Raw genomic sequence first — 20,271 nt, 5'->3', positions numbered from 1 at the left:
AAGTTCCATGGTCATAGCATTAAAACAAAACAAAACACAGAAGGAAAGAGAGGCCATTAAAAAAAAAGGAGAGGAGAAAGCTTTTCTGAAATGCATTAAGTATGTATGCACTCATACACAGCATTTCACTACCGGATGATCCTTCAGCAATTTAATTTATATTTTTGGAGAGCTATATATGACCAAAGGTTATGAACCTCTATTGCAGTGAGACTTTACAGTCACTTCGATAGAGTTCATGCTGAACTAGACTGGAGATAAGGGAGGATGATAACTTACTGTTCAGTACTTTAACTGGGGATTGACAGGCAGGTTTTCAACATCAGCCAAAAAGTAATCAGCAATTACAATTTGTATAGTGTGATGAAGACCATGCTGTGCACATATGGACTGCTCTGGCTGCACACCATCTCCTCGCCAAGAGCTAATGAGATAATTTTTTTCTGCGGAGGCTACGCAACTGCTAAAGCCAAAAGCAAAGACAGCCTGTGCACAAGCAGTACCTCCCACAGAGCAGGCCCCCGAAACAAAACATTATCTAGCCGTAGACTGCAGCTCAGCAACTACAGCCAAAATGGGCTCCTCCTCTCTCTGACAGTAACTGCTCACAAGTGAGATGTGTTATTTGAATGAGAGCAGTTCCAGGGCTCGTGTGAATACTACTGAGGCTGTTTACATCCCTTCAACACATCTCTGGTGGGTGGCCTTTCTCTATTTCCGATTTGATTGCTTCTGCTCCCTCATCTTTCTGTCAAAGTACCACTATCATTATTGTTATCTGGTATTTCTTAACCTGATTAAGACTCCCCAGCAACAGGAGGTATTTTTAATTTTGATTTAATAAAACAAAATTGCAACACACCAGAGAGACTTCAGGTATTTGACTGGATTCAGGCAAAGCCTGATGTTTTGATCATACCTGATAATTTTTTCAAGCCAGATCTGAATAAAGTATTTAAGGTATTTAAGTTAGGCATATGCCTAACTTAAGCTAGAAGTCATGACATTATCTTAAACCTGATGGAGCCTCCTCTGATCATCTGCTTAAGTATCTTGCTGAATCAGTAAAAGAGTGTAGGGAAAGCTTCATGCTTGCTAATATACGAACTTGTTAAGATTTCTTGTTAAAACACACTCCCTTGAAAATGAAATCTGAAACAGGCAATAGAAACTTTAAAAGGATTTGGTAGGCTGCCTAAGATTTCAGAATGAAAACATGCAGGAGACACCTTTTTTTTCCCCTATCAGCTAAGAGAAATCAGTAACGACAATCTAGGCAATGAATGACCTGTTCCATTTAGGTTTGTTCTATTGCACTGGCAGAATGGGTGGCCTGCAAAACAGGTAAACAATTAATACTAGAGGGATGGCTTTGCCTGCATTTCCCACTGAAACCATTTACAAACAAGCTGTATGTAAATCCTGACCTTTATGAGGATGAATTTTCCAAGTTCAAGTCCAATTTTTTAGGTGTTTAGCACCAAGTGTGAAGGCCAGATTTTCATGAATCTGGGTCCCATTTAACATCAGGTTCAGGTTTTCACAAGACCTATGTGTAAATAACTGAAGATTTCTAAAAATTGGCTATGTTACAACAAGCAGCTGATGTTGCACAAAGAAAACTTTACTTAACCTCGCTCGTACCAAGCAGCTCACAGAAAGCCAGCATGGTTTTGCACAAAACAGCAATAAATCATTGCTATAACAATATATGAGGATATTACACATCCAACAAGTGAGGCTTTGCAACACGACAAAAAGAACATCACAGCAACTGAACAGATGTACAATGGCCCTGGCTTCTCATAACAGGCAAAAAGCCTGTTTGCCTGGACTATCAATTCTCCTTCTGCATTTAGATATCTCTTTTTCCTCCTTGGATGCACTCTCATATACGCACATAATGTACAAGAATGCAAAACACACTATTAATGCACATTTATGCACATATTTATGTTTGCACCTAGACCCAAAGGCAAAGGGGACTCAGCAACAGGAAAATTTCCATTTGCCAAAACAGTAAAGTTCATTTCTGTAAGGCAGCACCATGGTGATCAGTCTGTCATCACCAGAATGCAATATTTATTCAGCCATAAGTACTCAGAACTCTCAGCAAGTTTGATGAGCACATGAAGTCTGTTCTACTGCAAGCTTAACAGGATTCATTCATATGGAAGGGTATCACATAGAACAGATGAAACAGATTAGCAAGAAGCATCAATTAAGTGAGAAGAAATGGAAGAACTTTTTAATTTTTTTTTTGGGGAATTTATCATATAACCACCAGAAACAATGGAAATCTTCAAGTTCAGTACATTAGGTTCCTAACATCCATATACTCAGATTATTAGCTACTGTGACTGCTCATTGTGCAACTTTTACATGTAGCACACACAGCAAGGCTGCTTGGCTTCTTTCACTGTATGTGTTCTTTTTTTCCTTCACAAAAAACAACAACAACAACAACAACAAAAAACAAAACAAAAAACCCAGCCATCTTGTCATTGCCACAATGGGAGGTGACAGTAAACGCCACACTCAGGGTGTGATAACCCAAGAGCAGCCCCAGCCCATGAGGGATACTGGTGCTTCTGTAACGAGCACAGTGCAAGAGGCAGTAGTTTGACACACAGCCCTGTGTGTCTGTTATTGTACCTTGTCAGAAAAGAGTAATTAGAGAATAACTCCCTGTTGCCTTCAATTCTCTCCTGCCACCCCCACTGGTCCCCATCCATCATCATGAAGACTTCTCTTGGTGATTCATTATGAGAAGGCTGCCTTTCCAGGGGAGGCACCGAGAGGAATTTTCCATTTCTCTCTCTGTTCCCTTTGCATGGCAGCAATCTGCTTTCATTACAAGCCTAGGATGCCAATGGCAGTGGCTTCGGACATCTGCTAATAAGGAGCAAGCAATTTCCAGGAGTAGGTCACACAATCAGAGCATTAAAAACTCTTTGAGAAAGAAAACCTCTCACATGCTTCCAACAGGGAAGGTGAGCAAAAACCAAGAGCCCATGAAAAGTTAAATTAAATCCTGGAGGGTGAGTGGGCAGGCCCATAGTGCGTCACTGTCAGACAGAGTGAAAGAGCACAAGGAAGCCTGGACAAATACTGTTTACTTATGAGGACTTCAAGAAGAAATGCAAAGCAAATATACGTACACACACAGAGTATCAAGAGGCACAAGGCATTCCAAAAGCAGTGAGAACAGTCTGAACTGATACATTACACTTGCATTACAACAGCAATGGCTTCTAACTCTGCCCATTTAGATGGTTCGTCTTTCAAAAGTAATTGCAACTTCTGACAGTGCAATTTCTCTCTGCATGAAATGGCAAGAATACTTAATACGATTTTGTAAAGCCCTCAGATTTATATATATAAATCTTAAATTTTGCATGCAGCACTTACATATGTAGGTATCGCAAAGGAGGAATTTTTATTATTCAAATTCTTCCTAGCTATTCTAGCTGGGTTCAGGAGATCTTACAAAAAGATCTGAGAGTTTTTAAGAGCCTTGCCACTTTAAAGATAGCTGTTTGATAACCGTGTTGCTGTGAACTACAGTAAACTAAATCCTTCACATTCATTCTTTAGGTACTTACTATAAACGCAGTATCTTTCCAGGTCTGGGGCAGAAATGTCTCAATTCCTGAAGATCTACAGCTGCAGAACGCTGAACTACTCTGAGGACACGTAATATTGAAGAGATTTGCCAAGTTCCTCTCTAACATACTGCAACTGATGTCACCTACATCTTTGAAGATAGAGAAATATTGTCCATAAGAACAACTCCCCTTGAAATAAAGGATTAAAATCAGAGATACCAGCTCATTCAAGTTTCAAGGGTGTCTGAGAGAAACTGAATTTTGGGTAGGAATTGAACCACAGCAAATCAAATGAATCAATATAATGGCCAGAAATTTAACTATTTTGAGGAAGTTGAATATTGCATGCTCAAGGAAAGTATGCTTCTGAATTTCCAGGACCCCAAAATTATTTGAAGTAATAATTCTAATTGCGTATCAGAAGATAGACTATGCTGCTCTTGTGCTCATGAATGTCAGAATTTTGTACTAACCTTCCAAACAAGATAAAGTCCTAAGGATAAGATTGAAATGAAGAATAGTTCTAACTTGTTTTTACTGTGAAAATGCCAAACAAAAAAAGATTAAGGCTAAAACTTGTCTTTCAACAGCTGTTAGAACACATCACAAATACCCAGAGTATGCACGTATTCAATTTGTGTAAGAACACTGACAGTCTGAAACTATGGAAAACTGAGTAGGACATCATCTGCTAATTTATCTAAAACGATGACTTACTAGCAAAGGCTAAACATCACGCAATTGACTCCATGACACGTATTTCAAAAAGTTTGGTCTAGATTTATCTCTGTATACACAAATGATTTGTTCTTTTAACAGAGATCTGAAGTAGAAGAAAAAGTGGATAGGACAGGAAAAGAGATCTACCCCAAAAGCTTGATGCTTCCCAGTGCGTGATATTTTAGCATAACATATAAACCTGCCAGTGAGATTAGTCCCCTCACTACTAAGCCCTCATACTGGCCTCAGTGCCTGTATTTCCCCACTGAGAAGCGGTAAGAAAACAAAAGCAAAAAGAATTTGGTGTTTCAGTACTGCTGAGGTAGGAGTTTTATGCCTTAATAAACCGTAGAAAGAAAGAGCTATACAAACTGATCTGCTTTCCCTCTTCTACACATAACTTCCCTGAACAAAACAAACTTACTTGAATTACTAAAATAGAAGAACTGAAAATAGTAACAGAAATATTTTTATTATGCAATACAATATTTTTATTATGCAATAATATTTTATTATGTAATACAAAGGCTCCTTCATGAATACTGCTATCTACCAGAAATATTCATGAATACATTAATAGTTACCACAGTGAATAGTTCAGGGGGGTGTTGACACATATTCATTAGTAATACTTACTAGGAAAAGGATGGTTTACAAAGTTAATCGTGAAGAATTCATTTTTATCACCCATCTTTGGCCTCCCAATGAAACAGCTTAGTTCCCAGGAAAGTTATTCTAAGTTTCTGCACTGTCCTGGTATCCTCACATTCTAATTGGTCATGGTACTCACTATATTTCTTTGTCCCACACCAAGTAACATTAGGATGTGTTATTAGCCCATTTTAGTCAGGAGAATGAGTCACTCAGATTACCTACGACATCAAAAGTTTGTATCAAGGCACACATTAATAGCCCAACAACTCAAACTACTGTCATGTTCACTCAGTCTTTCCAAAAAATAAAGATAAAAAATAATAAAAAGAAATTCAATATACCTGTTCTGTATTCACAGGACTTTACTTCCTTGGCTGGCTCAGCTGGAAGAGCTGATATCACCAGATGCTATGACTCTTTAAAGTAATATAATGCCAGATAACTTTGGATTAACAAAGAGAAAAAATTAATACTGCTTCAGTTAAAAGCATTAAACAAAACAGTGATCTACAACATTTCTCTGGGTTATTCCCATTAAACACAATGACTACCACCTTGATTCTCTGGGTTGTTCTACTGTGTCTGTTCTTTCACACAGATTACTGTGTTTGCAAACTCAGTATCTATACCTTATGGGATACAGTTCCTAGAGGACAAAAAAAATTATTCTAACAGCACACACAGTGGTGTCACTACCAGCACACACAAGACCACTACCACTACCATCCATTTACATTATGATTAAATGCAATCTTGGAGAAAGCTTTACAAGAACTAACTACAAACTGACGTAATGGTGATAATACTTCCTATTGTTTTTCAACCAGTTTCTCTTTAAACTCTGTGTAACACTGGTCCATTTAATGCTGATAAAACAAGACAGCTACAGTGCAATACTGATATGCTCAACATGATGATGGTAGTATGAGGTGTATTTTTGAACCTAACTTCACAGAATACAGATGCCATTGTCACAGAATGCGAACTGTTGTCCAACAGGTATTTAGTGGGACTGCTTAAAAAGAACTACTATTAGCAATCTTTAAATCTCATGGTTACCTGAAAGGCAGATGAAACACAACTTCCAAAACAGAACAAGTTTTCTGGCATCACATCCTTACCAAGACTGGAAATTTAAAAGAATGACAATACTAGCATTGTAGCTTGGGATTCAAACAGAAGGAAAAGCTATAGTTTAGCCAGTTGAATACACAAATCTGGTGCTTGCTCAGCCAGTACAGATCAAGTTTTGCTACTTGCTTTGGAAAGAAACACTTTTCTGGGAGGAATAATAATTCTTTTCAGTCAATACTTGCACGTTGGGCCAGGACAAGTAAGATGACTAATGACAGTAATTAAGCTTCCAACATAACAGTGAGAGAGACCAGTATGACTCTTAGCAAATAAACAATAACTAGAAATGGGAGTTATTAGAAATGTTCACCCTTATTTCCACACAATTCCCAGATCAAAAAAGCAAAATATCAACACTGACAAAGCCAAATAAATAGTTTTCATCTTAAAAGAAAAAAGCCTAATGCACTACCCAAACTGTTAAGTACTGCAAAGTAATAAACATAAATTAAATCTCCAGAATGGATATTCTATACAACATCAATGCCCTGCAAATAGAAACAGTAAGTATGTTTCAGGTCACAAAACTAACAAGCTCTCACACACTACTTTTCTGAAATGTTATTTGAGCTGTGTGTAATGCAGCCCTGAATTCCAGCTAAGAGATAGTCCAGTATCCATCCTCCTTAGCTGAATCGAACAGCAAGAGAAGCCTCGCGAATTGACTGTAACATACAACTATCTCATAAGAACCTGATCACAGGCACTCTTAGAGCAGGTCCTTAGGAAGACAACAAAAAGGTGAGAGAAGTCAAGTCCTCATATGAAAGGTCTATATGGCAGATCTAAAAAATTGGTAAATACTCAACTATATCCAGAAGGTCACAGAAAAAAATATTGCACCATTGTATTATGCCTGCACAATACAATGATAGCTTAAAGCCTGGAAAAAGACACAAGGAAATGATGATGATTACAATTACCCCTTTGCCCATTCCAAAAAATTAGTTAGCCCATCACAGTTGTATGAATAATTTAGGAAATTAGAAAAAGAAACCCCCTAAGTAAAAAAATACATACCTGTATGTGCCTAGATGCCGAGGTTATAATTTTTGTGTCAGAAGTATTAGGAAGACTGTCTACCAAATACCCTACATTGGCAATTCCAAAATGGAAAACATGCTAAAATTTAAAATTATCTACTTTAAAAAGAACAAAAACCAATGACACAGAAACAAAGTCTAATAACATTCTCAAAGGACACTCTAGTTTACCAGCAATTATTTAATTGTCTGCAATGATCAATAGATACAAGACTGAGAAAGGAGGGTTTAATCTCCTTTGTCCTGTTGTCCTTAGATTCACACCTGAACACTCTATGGGAACTTGGCTGCCCTGGCAGGAAGCTGTAGGCAAAGAGGCTGGGGTAGTTTCAGTATGTTTTTAAAACTGTAGGACCACAAAAAAAAAAAAAAAAAAAAAAAAAAAAGAGTTTGGGAAAGGCTGCATTTTCCAGTCCAAACTGTGGGAAATGTTTAGCTGGGATATTTTTCTTCCAGCAGTAGAAAACATCAGCTCAGAGGACTGGTAGCTGTTTGCTCCTACTAGATCTCCCTGTTATATAGCTGCAGTCTAAAACAAAGAATGAGTACTGCATTGCCAGGCAAACTATGGTACCAGAAATATATGTGATAAAATAACCTGGCCTCCAGAAATCTCTCAAGAGCTCTATGAAACCTGACAACTGCTTGTTCCACCAGAGTACTACCAAAATTGGCAGAATAACAGAGTAAAAGTGTCTTGACACTCATTTCTTAAACCGCACAACCACCACAAAACCAAGATAAATTATCTAATGAGAAATTACCACAAAACACAAGCATTTCCCTTTTTCTAGGAATAAGGAGTTTAAAGTTAATTTTGTGACCAAGCATTTGTCTAATGTAATTGAATCCAGACACAGTATGCCTATTTATAGGAACAGTTTCAAAAATGCTGACTAAAGTGGTAAGCATAGGTATACCAGCAACTGGCAGTTCTGTAACTGTTAGCTACAGAACTTTCCAGGTAGTTCCATTTATGTGGGAAAAGTCAGCGTTGTTTAGCAGTTCTTGACATTTCTTGCTTTTTCACACATCCTCTCTCACAACTTCTCATGAAAAAACATCACTTTATAACGTAAACTCTTACTTAATGGCAGCTTTTAAGTTCTGTGTCAAAAATACATCCATACACAAATGGAATATATGAGACTCAAATCTTACTTAGCTAAATTCAAAGCTAAAACCAACAGTATTATGGATGAAATCTATAATGTTAAATATTTAAATAATAAAAACACATGTATTAGTCAAAATGGAAGTGCTGAATCTGCTTAAGTAGTTTCCACTCAGAAGATAACATGGCTTTTCATTCTAAATACTAGCTGCAGGAGATACTGAACACTTCCTACCTTTCCTACTAAAGAAACTAGGACTGGGGACACAAAATATCCTATTTTCTTAAAGACATTCTATTCTTTAGGCTTACAGTCCTTTTCTGAGTACCTGTAACAAAGGACAAGGGAAAGACAAGATGAGCTTAAATATACTTTTTATACAATTATACGTATGTTATAGTATAATATAATATAAAATGTTATGTTTTGTATATAATATAATCTATTTAATAAATATAACGCCACCTGGTCAGGCACGACCTGCCTTTTGTGAACCCGTGCTGGCTGGGCCTGATCCCCTGGACGCCATGCGTGAGCTGTGTGATCTCTCCCACGATGATTTGTTCCATGACCTTCCCTGGCACCAAGGTCAGGCTGACGGGCCTGTAGTTCTCCGGATCCTCCTTACAGCCCTTCTTGTAGAAGGGAGTCACATCGGCAAGCCTCCAATCCTCTGGAACTCCACACATCCAGGAGTGCTGGTAGATAGCCGAGAGTGGCTCAGCAATCATCCCCGCCAACTCCTTCAGCACCCTAGGATGAAGTCCATCCAGTCCCATGGACTTGTGACAGTCCAGATGGAGGAGGAGCTCCCTAACCATCTCCACCTGAATCTCCGGGGGGATATTCCGCATATCAGCCCAGACTTCCAGATCAGGGCGCAAACTGCGCTGAGCATAACTGGTCTGACTATTAAAGGCAGATGTAAAGAAGACGTTGAGGACCTCAGCTTTCTCCTTGTCTTCCATAGTCACATTCCCCGCTGCATCAATTAAAGGATAGAAATTATCCTTGGTTCTTCTCTTGCCATTGATATATTTGTAAAAGGATTTCTTATTCTCCCTTTCTGCAGTGGCCAATCTGAGTTCAAGTTGGGCTTTTGCCTTCCGGCTTCCTCCCTGCATACCTTAGCAACTTCCTTGTAATCTCCCCTAGTAGCCTGTCTCTTCTTCCAGAGGACATCTCTTTTTCTTCCTGAGTCTCAATAGTAGTTCCCAGCTCAACCACACCGGTCTTCTTCCCTTACGGCTTGCCTTACGGTATTCAGGGACAGCCTGTTTTTGCACCTTTAAGATTTCCATCTTGAGGAGCATCCAGGCTTCCTGGACCCCTTTACCCTTAAGGAGCGACTCCCAAGGGACCTGTGCTACAAGCATCATGAACAGGTCAAAGTCCGCCCTCTGGAAGTTCAAGATGGCAGTTTTGCTAGTCACCCTTCTGACATCTCCAACAATAGAGAATTCTACAATTTCATGGTCGCTCTGCTCTAGACAGTCCCCAGCCTTCACATCACCTGCCAGTCCTTCTCTGTTAGTAAAGAGCAGGTCTAGCAGGGCACCACCCCTGGTAGGCTCTCGTACCAGCTACGTAAGGAAGCTATCTTCCACACACTCTAGAAACCTCTTGGACTGCTTCCTTTGAGCTATATTGTATTTCCAACATATATCAGGGAAGTTGAATTCCCCCACGAGAACGAGTGCTGGCGATCGCGCGACTTCCGCAAGCTGCTCGTAGAACACCTCGTCCACCTCCTCATCCTGATTTGGCAGTCTATAGCAGACCCCCAACAAGATGTCTTCCATACAGGCCTTCCCCCTGATCCTCACCCATAGACACTCCACTTTATCATTCGCAACCCCAAGCTCTTCAACATCAAAACAGTCTTTAATATAAAGGGCCACACCACCACCCTTCCCTCCTCCTCTATCCCTTCTGAAGAGCCTGTATCCATCTACCACAACACTCCAGTCATGGGAGCCATCCCACGTTTCATCCCATGTTTCAGTAATAGGGGCTAGGTCATAGTTAGCCTGACACACAATCAAGATCTTATTCAAGATCAAAAAGATGATGATCTTATTCTGACTGTTTTATATTGTGTAGTTTATATTTATTTATAATGCCACTGTGCTCTTCTTAAAGTGCACCATGAAGTTTATTTTTGTGATGGAGTAACTTGTATTGTTCATTCCCTTCATTACAACCACTGATACTCTGCGTGAGCTTTCCGGCTGCTGTTAGGCATTTGAGAAGATATCTTATCTATTAATGCATTCACCACAGACTACGGTTAGAATTGGTTCTCCAGGGCCCCACGGGTACCCTTCCATACTTATTTTCTGTCACTTAGCACTGCACAGTTTTCTCCTTTTTCCAAGCAGCCAAACAAAAGTTTGACCAATATGATGGTTTTGTTCTATTTCCAAGCATACTGTTTGCCCACTACTCCCATTTTCGCATCACTTTTAAAGTTAACCAAGCACAAAAGGCCTTGCCAGACATTCTTGCAGAAAGCTCTTGCTGACATAGAAATGCAATCAACTGCCCCATAGGTTTTTCTTCTGATCTCCTTTATCCAGTTGCTCTACCAAAGCTCTTAAGATTTTTAAAGAGTAAAAAAATTCTTGAAAGCTTCAGGATATGATGCTGAACTTAGACTTAAGAAAGTCCATGTACACATTAGCATAGAGTAATTCTGTTTTTTTTTTTTTTAAGAAAAAAAATCACAGCTAAGATAAAGAGAGGTGAATGATGTTGTCTTTTTTGTTGTTGTTGTTGTTTGTTTGTTTTTGCCCTATATTCTTTTCATTCATCATACTTTTCCACTATGGTTTGCGAAGTAACAGCTGTGGTAAGACTAAACCTCCCAGGAAACAGCACAAAATCCAGAGAGACTAGCTTCTGAAGGTACAGATTAAAGTCTTCTGGTCATCGCATAGAAGAAAACAAGACTTCTTTCAACACCTTCCAGAAGGCCTCAGATTCCATGGTATCAGTTATACAAAATAACAGAAAATATAAAAACAAGTAATCATTTTGCCTGTGATCTACAGAGAATGTTCATGACCTGAGTTCACAACCTTCTCCGTGACCTCTTCTTTCCTTTCACAACCGTTTTGTCTTGGAAATCTCTTGTGACAAAATGAAATCAAGTTAGTTCATGCAATGTTCTTATTTGCCAATCTGGTTTAAACCAATCATGGTAGAAAATCCTCAACAAAGGTGTATGATAACCAGCCATACCTCTCAGGGCAAGTCCTTGTTATCCTAACAGTAAGTTGTATTAAGTACTGTCTCACATTTTTTGTTTTAACAAAGAACATGGTGTCAAACTCACAATGAAGACTAATACACAACTGTAACCAGGCTTTTCACAAATCATATTTTCTACTCCAAGTTTCAGTGCTTATTAAGCCTTATACCAGCATTTTCTAAACTTGAAAAATGTAGAAACAAATTGAGGAGCTTCTTCTTGCTGTCTATCTAAAGTAAGTGAGAATTGGGAAAAAATTTAGTTCAAAGAGGTACTGTCCATCTTACATTTTAACAAACTGGTTTTCCTGTATTAAAGATTTCTCTCAGCTGTTTTCATATGAATATTAAAAGTGCATTGTTTCTCTTTAAAGAATGAGCTTCTAACACAGATCAAATCTATTATTTGGGGAGTAACCAATCTATTGTCACAGACACAGCATTGTCAAGAATCTGTTGCTGGTGCAATAATTGTTTAAGAAATAGTTGTGTTTGTCATGTTTCAGGAAACTGACTGTTAAATTCTCCACTTAACAGCAAGTCTTCTCCACTTCTGCAGTGCATGATACAGTTTGGATTGATTTAGCAGCAGCTCCTACAGCAATCTCCAATCTAGGACATACCTTTATTTCCAATCTAGATGTAAAATGCTTTCAAAAAAAAAAAAGCAAGAAAAAAGTAGGTCACAAGATACAACAATTACTCTTTAAAATGAGAGAACACATCTTTTCTTCTTTGATACACATGACAATTTCAGCTCATTACTTTCAATATTCACAGGAAAATACTTTTGAAAAACAATCTATTTAAGTACAGCTTAGGGCAATCAATTGCCAGTTTATGTCATTCTGCAGAAAAATTTCTAAGATATCGAATGCTGAGTTCAGATGAGCTCAGCCAGTTTTGCACTACATCACTACTGAAAGAAGTTTCTCAGAAAACTGGAAGATTCACATTTTTCATCTGTGGCAGATGAAGCTCTATATCAAAGAACAATCATAAAACTTTTCTCTTGATGCACAAGGTGAGATACTGATCACCCAGAAATTGTATAACAGAGTCACCGTAATGCCCTTTGGGTTCAGAATATTGATGTTGTACTGTAAGACTTGCCTATTCAGATAAATCATCATGAATATTCACAGTCACTTATATTTGTGGAGAAGGAACAGTGAGGAGACCAGTTGGTTTGATCTTGTTGATTCCTCCATCTAGGATGCAGACCCGTGGGTACTTGCTCTTCACCAGATGAGCTGCAAACTGAAGTAGGCGTATCATTAGCATGACATATAATAGAGTACTTAGTTCAAAATGAGACTATGCTAAAGACAGACAGTTAAACAAAAGGAAAGTTCATCAGATCCTTTAAGTTCTTTTTCACACTAAGGAGTCCTACATAGGAACTCTAGGCCTGTCTGTTGCAGCAGCTGGAATGAATTTGGAGGTCAGGAAAGTGTAACATCTGAACAGTACTTATTTTTGCTTAGGTAGGATTTACCTCATTTCATCAGTATTTTTTTTTATTTCAGAATAATCACTGGAACTTTTCTGAAAGTGTGAATTAACATGTATTTTCCTCTGGAATAATCTTATTCCCAAGCGCTCCCTACAGGTTCCCAAATGTACAAGCATCACAGTTTGATGGGGCAGTCATTTGCTTACCTGTCAAACTAGTCTAACAATACTTCATTTCAGAGATGTCAGATAGTAATTCGGGGCCCAGTATTTGTATTCTCTTTCCCTCCTTTCCTTTCCTCCTCCCTCAGTCCACCCATAGACTACATAGGCTACAGAGAGCAAGCACAGACACAAACTATTTCTTGAAATCCTCTCCCCTCCATTAATTTATTCTGTAAACCAAATACTGGAATTGCCTGTTTCCATGTAGCAACAATGAAAAATTGCTACACTTCTGAAGACTACAAAGGAAGAGAAATTTCTGCTCCTCCTTTCAAAGAGCAATACTTGCCTTTTGAATAGTGATTGCAGTACATTAAAAAGCAAGCCACTAAAATTGATTAATTGGAAGGAAACAACAACAATTTTACTTTATTTCCCATAGAAAAGAAAAACTGGCCATACTGTTCTTGTCTTTCAAATATTTGCTTTATACCCGATTGACAAATTAGTACTATCTGGAAAATGGCAAGTGCTTCCAAATGGGCTACATAACATATTCAGACTTTTCTTTTTGACTGCTTAAAAATGATTTCTGATATAATTCCAGAACAAAGTGCAAGTCTGATATCCAAATAACTAACTTTGCAGACAGAAAAGAATTACAATAACAGAACAGCACTAGGTACGATGTCCAACATACATTGGTACATCGGATCACCTTTTACATTTCTACTGTAACAGCTAATTAGAATGAACATAACAGATACTAAGGCAAAACAAGATGTACTATGTGGTTACCTAATCAGGTACAAGAACTGAAATAAGTTTTAAGAGTTCACAGTGGTTTTAAACTCCTTCCACAGCCAGAAATTTTGCTTCACACTGAAGGTATTTCATATATGCAGAGAATCCATTTTCATACATCTACATGTCAAACAGCTACTGCGCTCCTTTCTCTTGTTTCAGGATAGATTTAACCAGGCAGTGAGTAGCCAGTATGTGATCTACAACCACTGAGGATTCATTGAGGCAGACTAAGAGGCCCTGCTGGATCCAGTGGAGAAATTCTGGCTTTCATGTTTGTTTGAGGTACATGCCTAAGACCAAAAGTAAATTTGATAATCTCCTCCCGTTAGTTTGGGAGGCTTCAAAGCATCAAATAGAAAAAAAACCAACCAACCAACCAACCAAACACCACAATAAAGCAACAACAACAAACTAACAGAAAAGTTAAATCATATGCAGATGCCAGTTTGCATGAGAAAAGTAAATGCCATGCTTTTACAGAGGCTGTCTGATGCAGAAGTACCGTACTATGCACAGTCAAAACACTACCTCTCACTTTAATCACAGTTCATAAACATGCTGTATGTATCTTTTTCTTTTCAGGAATAGTGCTCAGCTGTGCATGCCACGCACTACAGAAATAGAATATATTCAATGAAATACTCCAACTGCACATCTCTACTTCAAATGTAGGTCTCTGTCATTTCACAGTACTCTCCAACTGTGACTAATGGATAGTGCTCTATCTTGGACTCCATTCAATGCCGCTCACAGCTGACAGAAATAAAAAATGACAACCAGCGTTTGGACTGACAGGAAGCAGTCATGCTGTTGGCTCAATACAATGTCCCGTGTGTCAGCAGAGAGATTCTGCTTCTGAGAGCAAGCCATAAACTCTCTTCCAAGTTATTCAACGCTGTAGCCATAATGTAATTACCATTCCACCTAACCTGAAAAGAAGCGAACAACTGCTTTGTATTTCAGATTTGAGAACTATGGTTTATGTCCTACCATATTTTAGAAATGTTTTAGTAACCGAGGTATGGATGGAAATAACTTTTATTTACTGCGTATGACAATATTCCTTTACAACTTTATAGCGTGGAATATGTCAATTCCTCACATAGCCTCTGAGCAATCAGCACTGCAGATTATGTGGCTGTTGGTGAATGGTAGGTAGAAAGCACAAGAACACAAAACAATTACTTCCCCCTCACGTCCCCTTATGGAACTGTCTGTAGTTGTCTACTATGCAAATACAGCTCAAAATACCACAAATACAGCTCAAAATACTGTCTGAACTTTCAGACAGGGAAAGTTCAGCAAGCAGAGGATGCACTATAATTGGTACCTCACTACTATGGGAATTAGCTGCAAGTCAGAGGCCCAGAGGACTATACACTGCCATAAGCTGAGAGCTGCCATCAAACTCCGATTATTAGCATCCAAGAACTTTGCAAATACATCTGCCACTGCAAAGAAGAAAAGAGTCAAGGTTTCACTCCGAAGTTCATTCAATCTGACCTATTAAAGACATTCTCACTTTATCTTCCACATTCCTATACTGAGTGACTCAAAAATAGAAACAGTTGGCAAAGTTCAGATTTATAAATCATCTAAACAGCATCACAGTCTTCACCCTAACTAAGGCTTTGACTTTTTACAGTTTTGTTCTAGTACATTTTCATACCTTCTCACTCAGACAGGAGTTTGCTGACCACAGATGAGAACAGGAGCTTGTTCACCATGTTCCTGAAACATTCCAGCACCACCCAGCATCTCTCCCTACCAAAATACCCTGTTGAAGCCTGAAAATACCAAAGCTAATACTTTCAGAAGACACAAAAGTGTTATTTTTGGCTTGTGCACTGACACAGAGGCATGAGAGGAAGGACTACCTGAAACAGCTACAACAGAATTATCTTCCAACATGACCCATTTTTTTATGTAGAAACTTACAGCCAAGAAATTAAGAGAGGTAAGGAAAAAAAGCTCATTGTGCCCTTTGGAGTTAATATCGCAGGCTGTTTCTGAAGCAGAAACTGTCATCTTGGACTTCACACATGAGCTCAAAAAATAATATCTTGAAGTGTCAACCTAGAAACTTAACAGTCATCTGAACATGCAGATTTATTTCAGTAAATTACCTGATTTAAAAAGATACTCTTAAGGCAGAAGATAACAGAATGAGGAGACAAGCAAGCGTGTTACAGTACCTTTGGTGACCTGTAAGCTATCTGCATTTTAAGGAGAGATTTACTGAAACATATACAAGTAGTTCACAATTTGATTTCTATTATACTGGTTGATTAAAAAAGAAAAAAGAATCTCAGTCATTTAGATGGTGATTACACTCGCTCAACTTTATCAAGTACTTCTACTGACACTCCTTCTGAAATATATCTGTTTCTTCATACCACCAGCAGATCACAGACCCCTATAAAGCTTTTGTTTTCATTAGGACTACAATGCTATGAGCTGTTTTTCCCTTTACTTGTGGAAATGGTGTTACTGCTTATCTGAAGGAGAGGATTAAAAGGATGCTAGAAGACTAAGCTTTTTGAATTCTGCCTCAGGTGGCCTTTCCTCAAAACACAGTTCCCAAGAAAGTTAGGTTACTGTGTTTTTACTGGGTACATCTAGAGATTAAATTGTACTGCCTTTCACTGGTTTCACAGAAAATATGAGATACGGAAAGATGAATATGTAAGTGACACATTTAACAACTCCTGTGGCATGGCTTTGGTAATGCTGTTCCTCAACTAACGTGTCAGTCATAGACATCCTTCCCAGTGAGTGAAAATGAGCCATAAAATTGCAATTTGCTTATGAAAGCGGTAAGCTAAGACTTTTGCATTCACAAACTCAGGCTTTCAAAAACAGACAACATCAAAGCAAATTCATATCAAAATTTGGGCATATTTAAAAGATTTTACCCTGCACGGATGCTGCTCTTGAAACAGCTTGTCAGGGCTGCTCCTTTTAGTACCATTAAGTATCAGGAACCTCAATAGTTTAAGGTGGTAAATTGATACTCGCCAATGGAGCATTTATCAAAGTGTTTCTACTACCCTGTTCCAAAGCAGCAAAATCACAGCTTTCAAATTCGCTGAATGTATTATACTAGGCACATCACACTTTCAGAGTGAGTATAGCATAGAGCCTAATAACACCACACAGCTTGAGCAGTGTTGTTCCCAGCTCCCTTCAGGCCAGCCATAATGGTTGCTAAGTATACATTATTCACTTTTGCAGAAATTCCTGTGACAGCTTGTAATTAAAGGGCAACTTGGGAGGGAAGGAGTAACTTACTGTGCCAGAATACCAAAAAGGACTGCTGTGACCAATGTTATCAGGGTACAAGCGTAACGTATGCCAAAAGAGACAGAAGAGGTACAGTTGATGCTGAAAAAGGAACCTTTATCAAATTCTATAAACACTCACCCATAGCCACAAGATTATCATCATTTTTCCATTTGTAAGCACATACTGCACCAACCTCTCAGGAAGCGCAGTCTATTTTGCCATATGATTTCAGGCAAGAGCTCACCATTCTGAAAGCAAGGTGATCAATTCAGAGCGTCTCCATATGTCACAAAGCAGACCCAAAACACGATTATTCTTAGCCAGGTATTTCTTCCATTAAAAGGTTCCAGATAAATGAAACGGCATTTCAGCATCAAAAGGTGGAAGACCAAAAAGTTTCCCAAAGCAACAAAACGGTGCCTAATTAACAGTGATGGTATTCACATAAATTGAATGAAGTGCAAAACAAAAGGTGCACAACTTTGTGCAAGCATACGTTACACATATTATATTAAAAAAAAAAAAGGCAGCAGCAGCAGCTACTCACTTTTCTAACAAGATCAAGGAAAAACAAGGAAAAATCCTTCCTGCTGACATGGCCAAAAAGGAATGCTTTCCATCCCATTAGTACAAAAGCACAGCAGAAACTTTAAGCACTTAACATTTAAAGATTTGAAAGTAAGCCCAGACAAACAGGTATTTAATAGCATGAAAGTAAGAGTGAACACTCATGTTTCTTTGAGTAGTAACTTTTTAACACCTGCCTTTTAATATTTTCCACTTAGAAATGTAATATTACACACACACACCACACAGCAGAAAGTGAGAACCTGAAAATGAAAAAATAGTAGAAATTTGTCTGTTAGCACAGTTTATACTAACCAAAATATATGAAGTGCACCCAATACAGCTGAATAGACTAAAAATGCAGAAAGCAAATCTATTCTATTTTTGATTGAACAGAAAATAGAAAAGCTGTTAATGAACAGAAATACGCATTTTTGAAGAGATGCATAGAACAGTCAGTCTGAATATTAAAAAAAAAAAGAGTATGACTCTCTCTGAAAGATTCTCTTTCCCCCTTAAGTGTCAAAAGCAACTGCTCACTTCAACTTCTTTTTTAGGATGGCTTTGGCTCTTTTATAAAATCTTCTCAAGTCCATCCCAGACATTGCAAAACATTCAAAGAAGTCCTTGGTAATACAAAATCTTTTTTTATGCTTTGCTTTACTTTTTACTAATGCTGCTCAAACTGTAATCATTTTCAATTGAAAAATAGGCTGATGAAGCAGCCTATAGCAAATCCATACACAAACTATCAACTCTTAGATGATTCTGAGGGCAAGCTTACACTGTTGGTTTTGGCCTTAAACTGGCCTTACATACCAAGACACAAATCCTTGAACTTCCCATGCAACACACACGTTGCCTCCTGTAGCAAGCAGTTAGTTCTCTTCAAAAACTGATTGACTAAAAGTTTAAGGAGGAGTAAAACAACATCTGCCCCAGACAGGGTATATAGATACTGGAAGTGTCAAATTCACCTATACTGTACTAGCTGGCAGCATCCTTATTTATGTACCTGTAACAGACACTTACTAGTACATTTTCATCTATATTTCAGTTATCGCCATTTCACATTATTTCAGACTGCCTGAACTCAAATACCAGAAAATACCAAGTAGACTCAGCTACAGAACAGCTTCAGAAACTAGTAATTCACTTTTGTTATGCAGTAGCCCTGAATACTATGTCCTTGCATGAGCTTGCGTGAATTAGGTCAAGGGTGTTCTTTCAGAGGTGCAACCTACAGAAACAGTAGAATGATGGCCAAGACTGACATGCCTGAAGAAAATACTAGAGTCTAACAGCACTACTCCAGGATTCAGGTTCACCATCTCCAGCATTTCCAGTCCACACAGATCTCCTACATAATTGAGTAAAGTTGAGATCTTGCTTTTTTGTTTTCTTTTTTTTTTCCCAATAGGAAAAGCTATCCCACAATTGCTCATGTCAGAAACATTCAAATCTCTGTGTAGTAAGGCAGACAGATGGACTAGACTTCTGAACCTCTACATCAACAAAACAATTTCCCATAACTGTAACTGTCAGTGTCAACATGGATTAAAGAACAGAATCTATCTGGAGTTTCAGAAATAGTCTGCTTTCCTTGGCATCTACTTCAGAAATGGAAGGGAACATTACAATTCTGCTCCTGAGGCTCCTTCTTTCATTTTCCCCTCTTCCTCTTGTGAGAAAGAGGAATACTAAGGTTATCTCTGCAGTACTTGAAGCATGCAAACTAACCAAAGACACTGATGGGGGCAGAATTACAATAGCAGCACAACTGCTGGCTCATAGCCCAAGCTTCTTTCTTGGGCTGTATAAAGAGCAATGGCCTGGCAGCAGCAGCTGTGCTATCTTTCTGCCAACTGGAGAAAAACTGCACACACATCAAAATAAAACAAACTGAATAAAATAATACAGAATTCATAGAATTAACTAATGAAGACACTTCAGCTTGTCTCGGACAGAGATGCAATCAGGATTGCTGTTGATTAATGAAACCTCTCTCTTCAAAACACAAACTTAATCTCCTCCTCTTTAAAGGTGGAAAAGAGACACCTGATGATGCCAGTAGGCTCCTTAACAAATCAACAGGATGGAAGAGCCATTCTGAAAAATCAACAGGAACCCACATATCTCTACAATCACTTTTCTGCATAGTAACATTTATGAGGAAATTAAGAATATAAAAGACATATAGTGAAAACATCTCAAAAAGTTAATTGACTGATTTCTACTTTCTTTCACTCTGGAAGTTTTACTAGGTACTTCTACAGAAACCTATCTGTCCTTATAAGCATGTATGCATCTGCCCTTGAGTATTCTATGCAATACCTAATCTAACCAATGCCAACCAAATGAAATTTTGTGGCCATCCATTTTTTTCTCCACAACAGGTTTGCAACGAGATCAGCTTGAGCATGCAAGAACTTGCTTTTCACATAAAAATAAATCTGAATATGAATG

General features: G+C 38.3%; 1 protein-coding gene and 1 long non-coding RNA gene across 3 annotated transcripts in view; both read right to left on the bottom strand.

Annotated features, from left to right (window-relative positions):
* Positions 1-1,603: 1,603 nt before the first annotated feature.
* On the bottom strand, positions 1,604-7,511 carry LOC121113212. The gene is made up of 2 exons (XR_005859437.2): positions 7,137-7,511; positions 1,604-5,424 (listed from the first exon to the last, which is right to left on the bottom strand). It is a non-coding gene; the product is annotated as an uncharacterized LOC121113212 (long non-coding RNA).
* Positions 7,512-10,359: 2,848 nt separating this feature from the next.
* TBCK (TBC1 domain containing kinase) overlaps positions 10,360-20,271 on the bottom strand; it is a 94,691-nt gene continuing 84,779 nt past the window's right edge. For both annotated transcript variants that reach the window (NM_001012577.2, NM_001396974.1), the window contains exon 26: positions 10,360-12,786. In NM_001012577.2, the coding sequence (NP_001012595.2) occupies positions 12,676-12,786 (111 nt within the window). In that variant the 3' untranslated portion in view covers positions 10,360-12,675. The remainder of the gene's footprint in view (positions 12,787-20,271) is intronic.

The sequence above is a fragment of the Gallus gallus genome, chromosome 4 (genome assembly GCF_016699485.2).
Source record: "Gallus gallus isolate bGalGal1 chromosome 4, bGalGal1.mat.broiler.GRCg7b, whole genome shotgun sequence".
Taxonomy (NCBI): Eukaryota; Metazoa; Chordata; class Aves; order Galliformes; family Phasianidae; genus Gallus; species Gallus gallus.
Note: the sequence above shows the minus strand (reverse complement) of the source record. Positions and strands in the feature narration are given on the sequence as shown.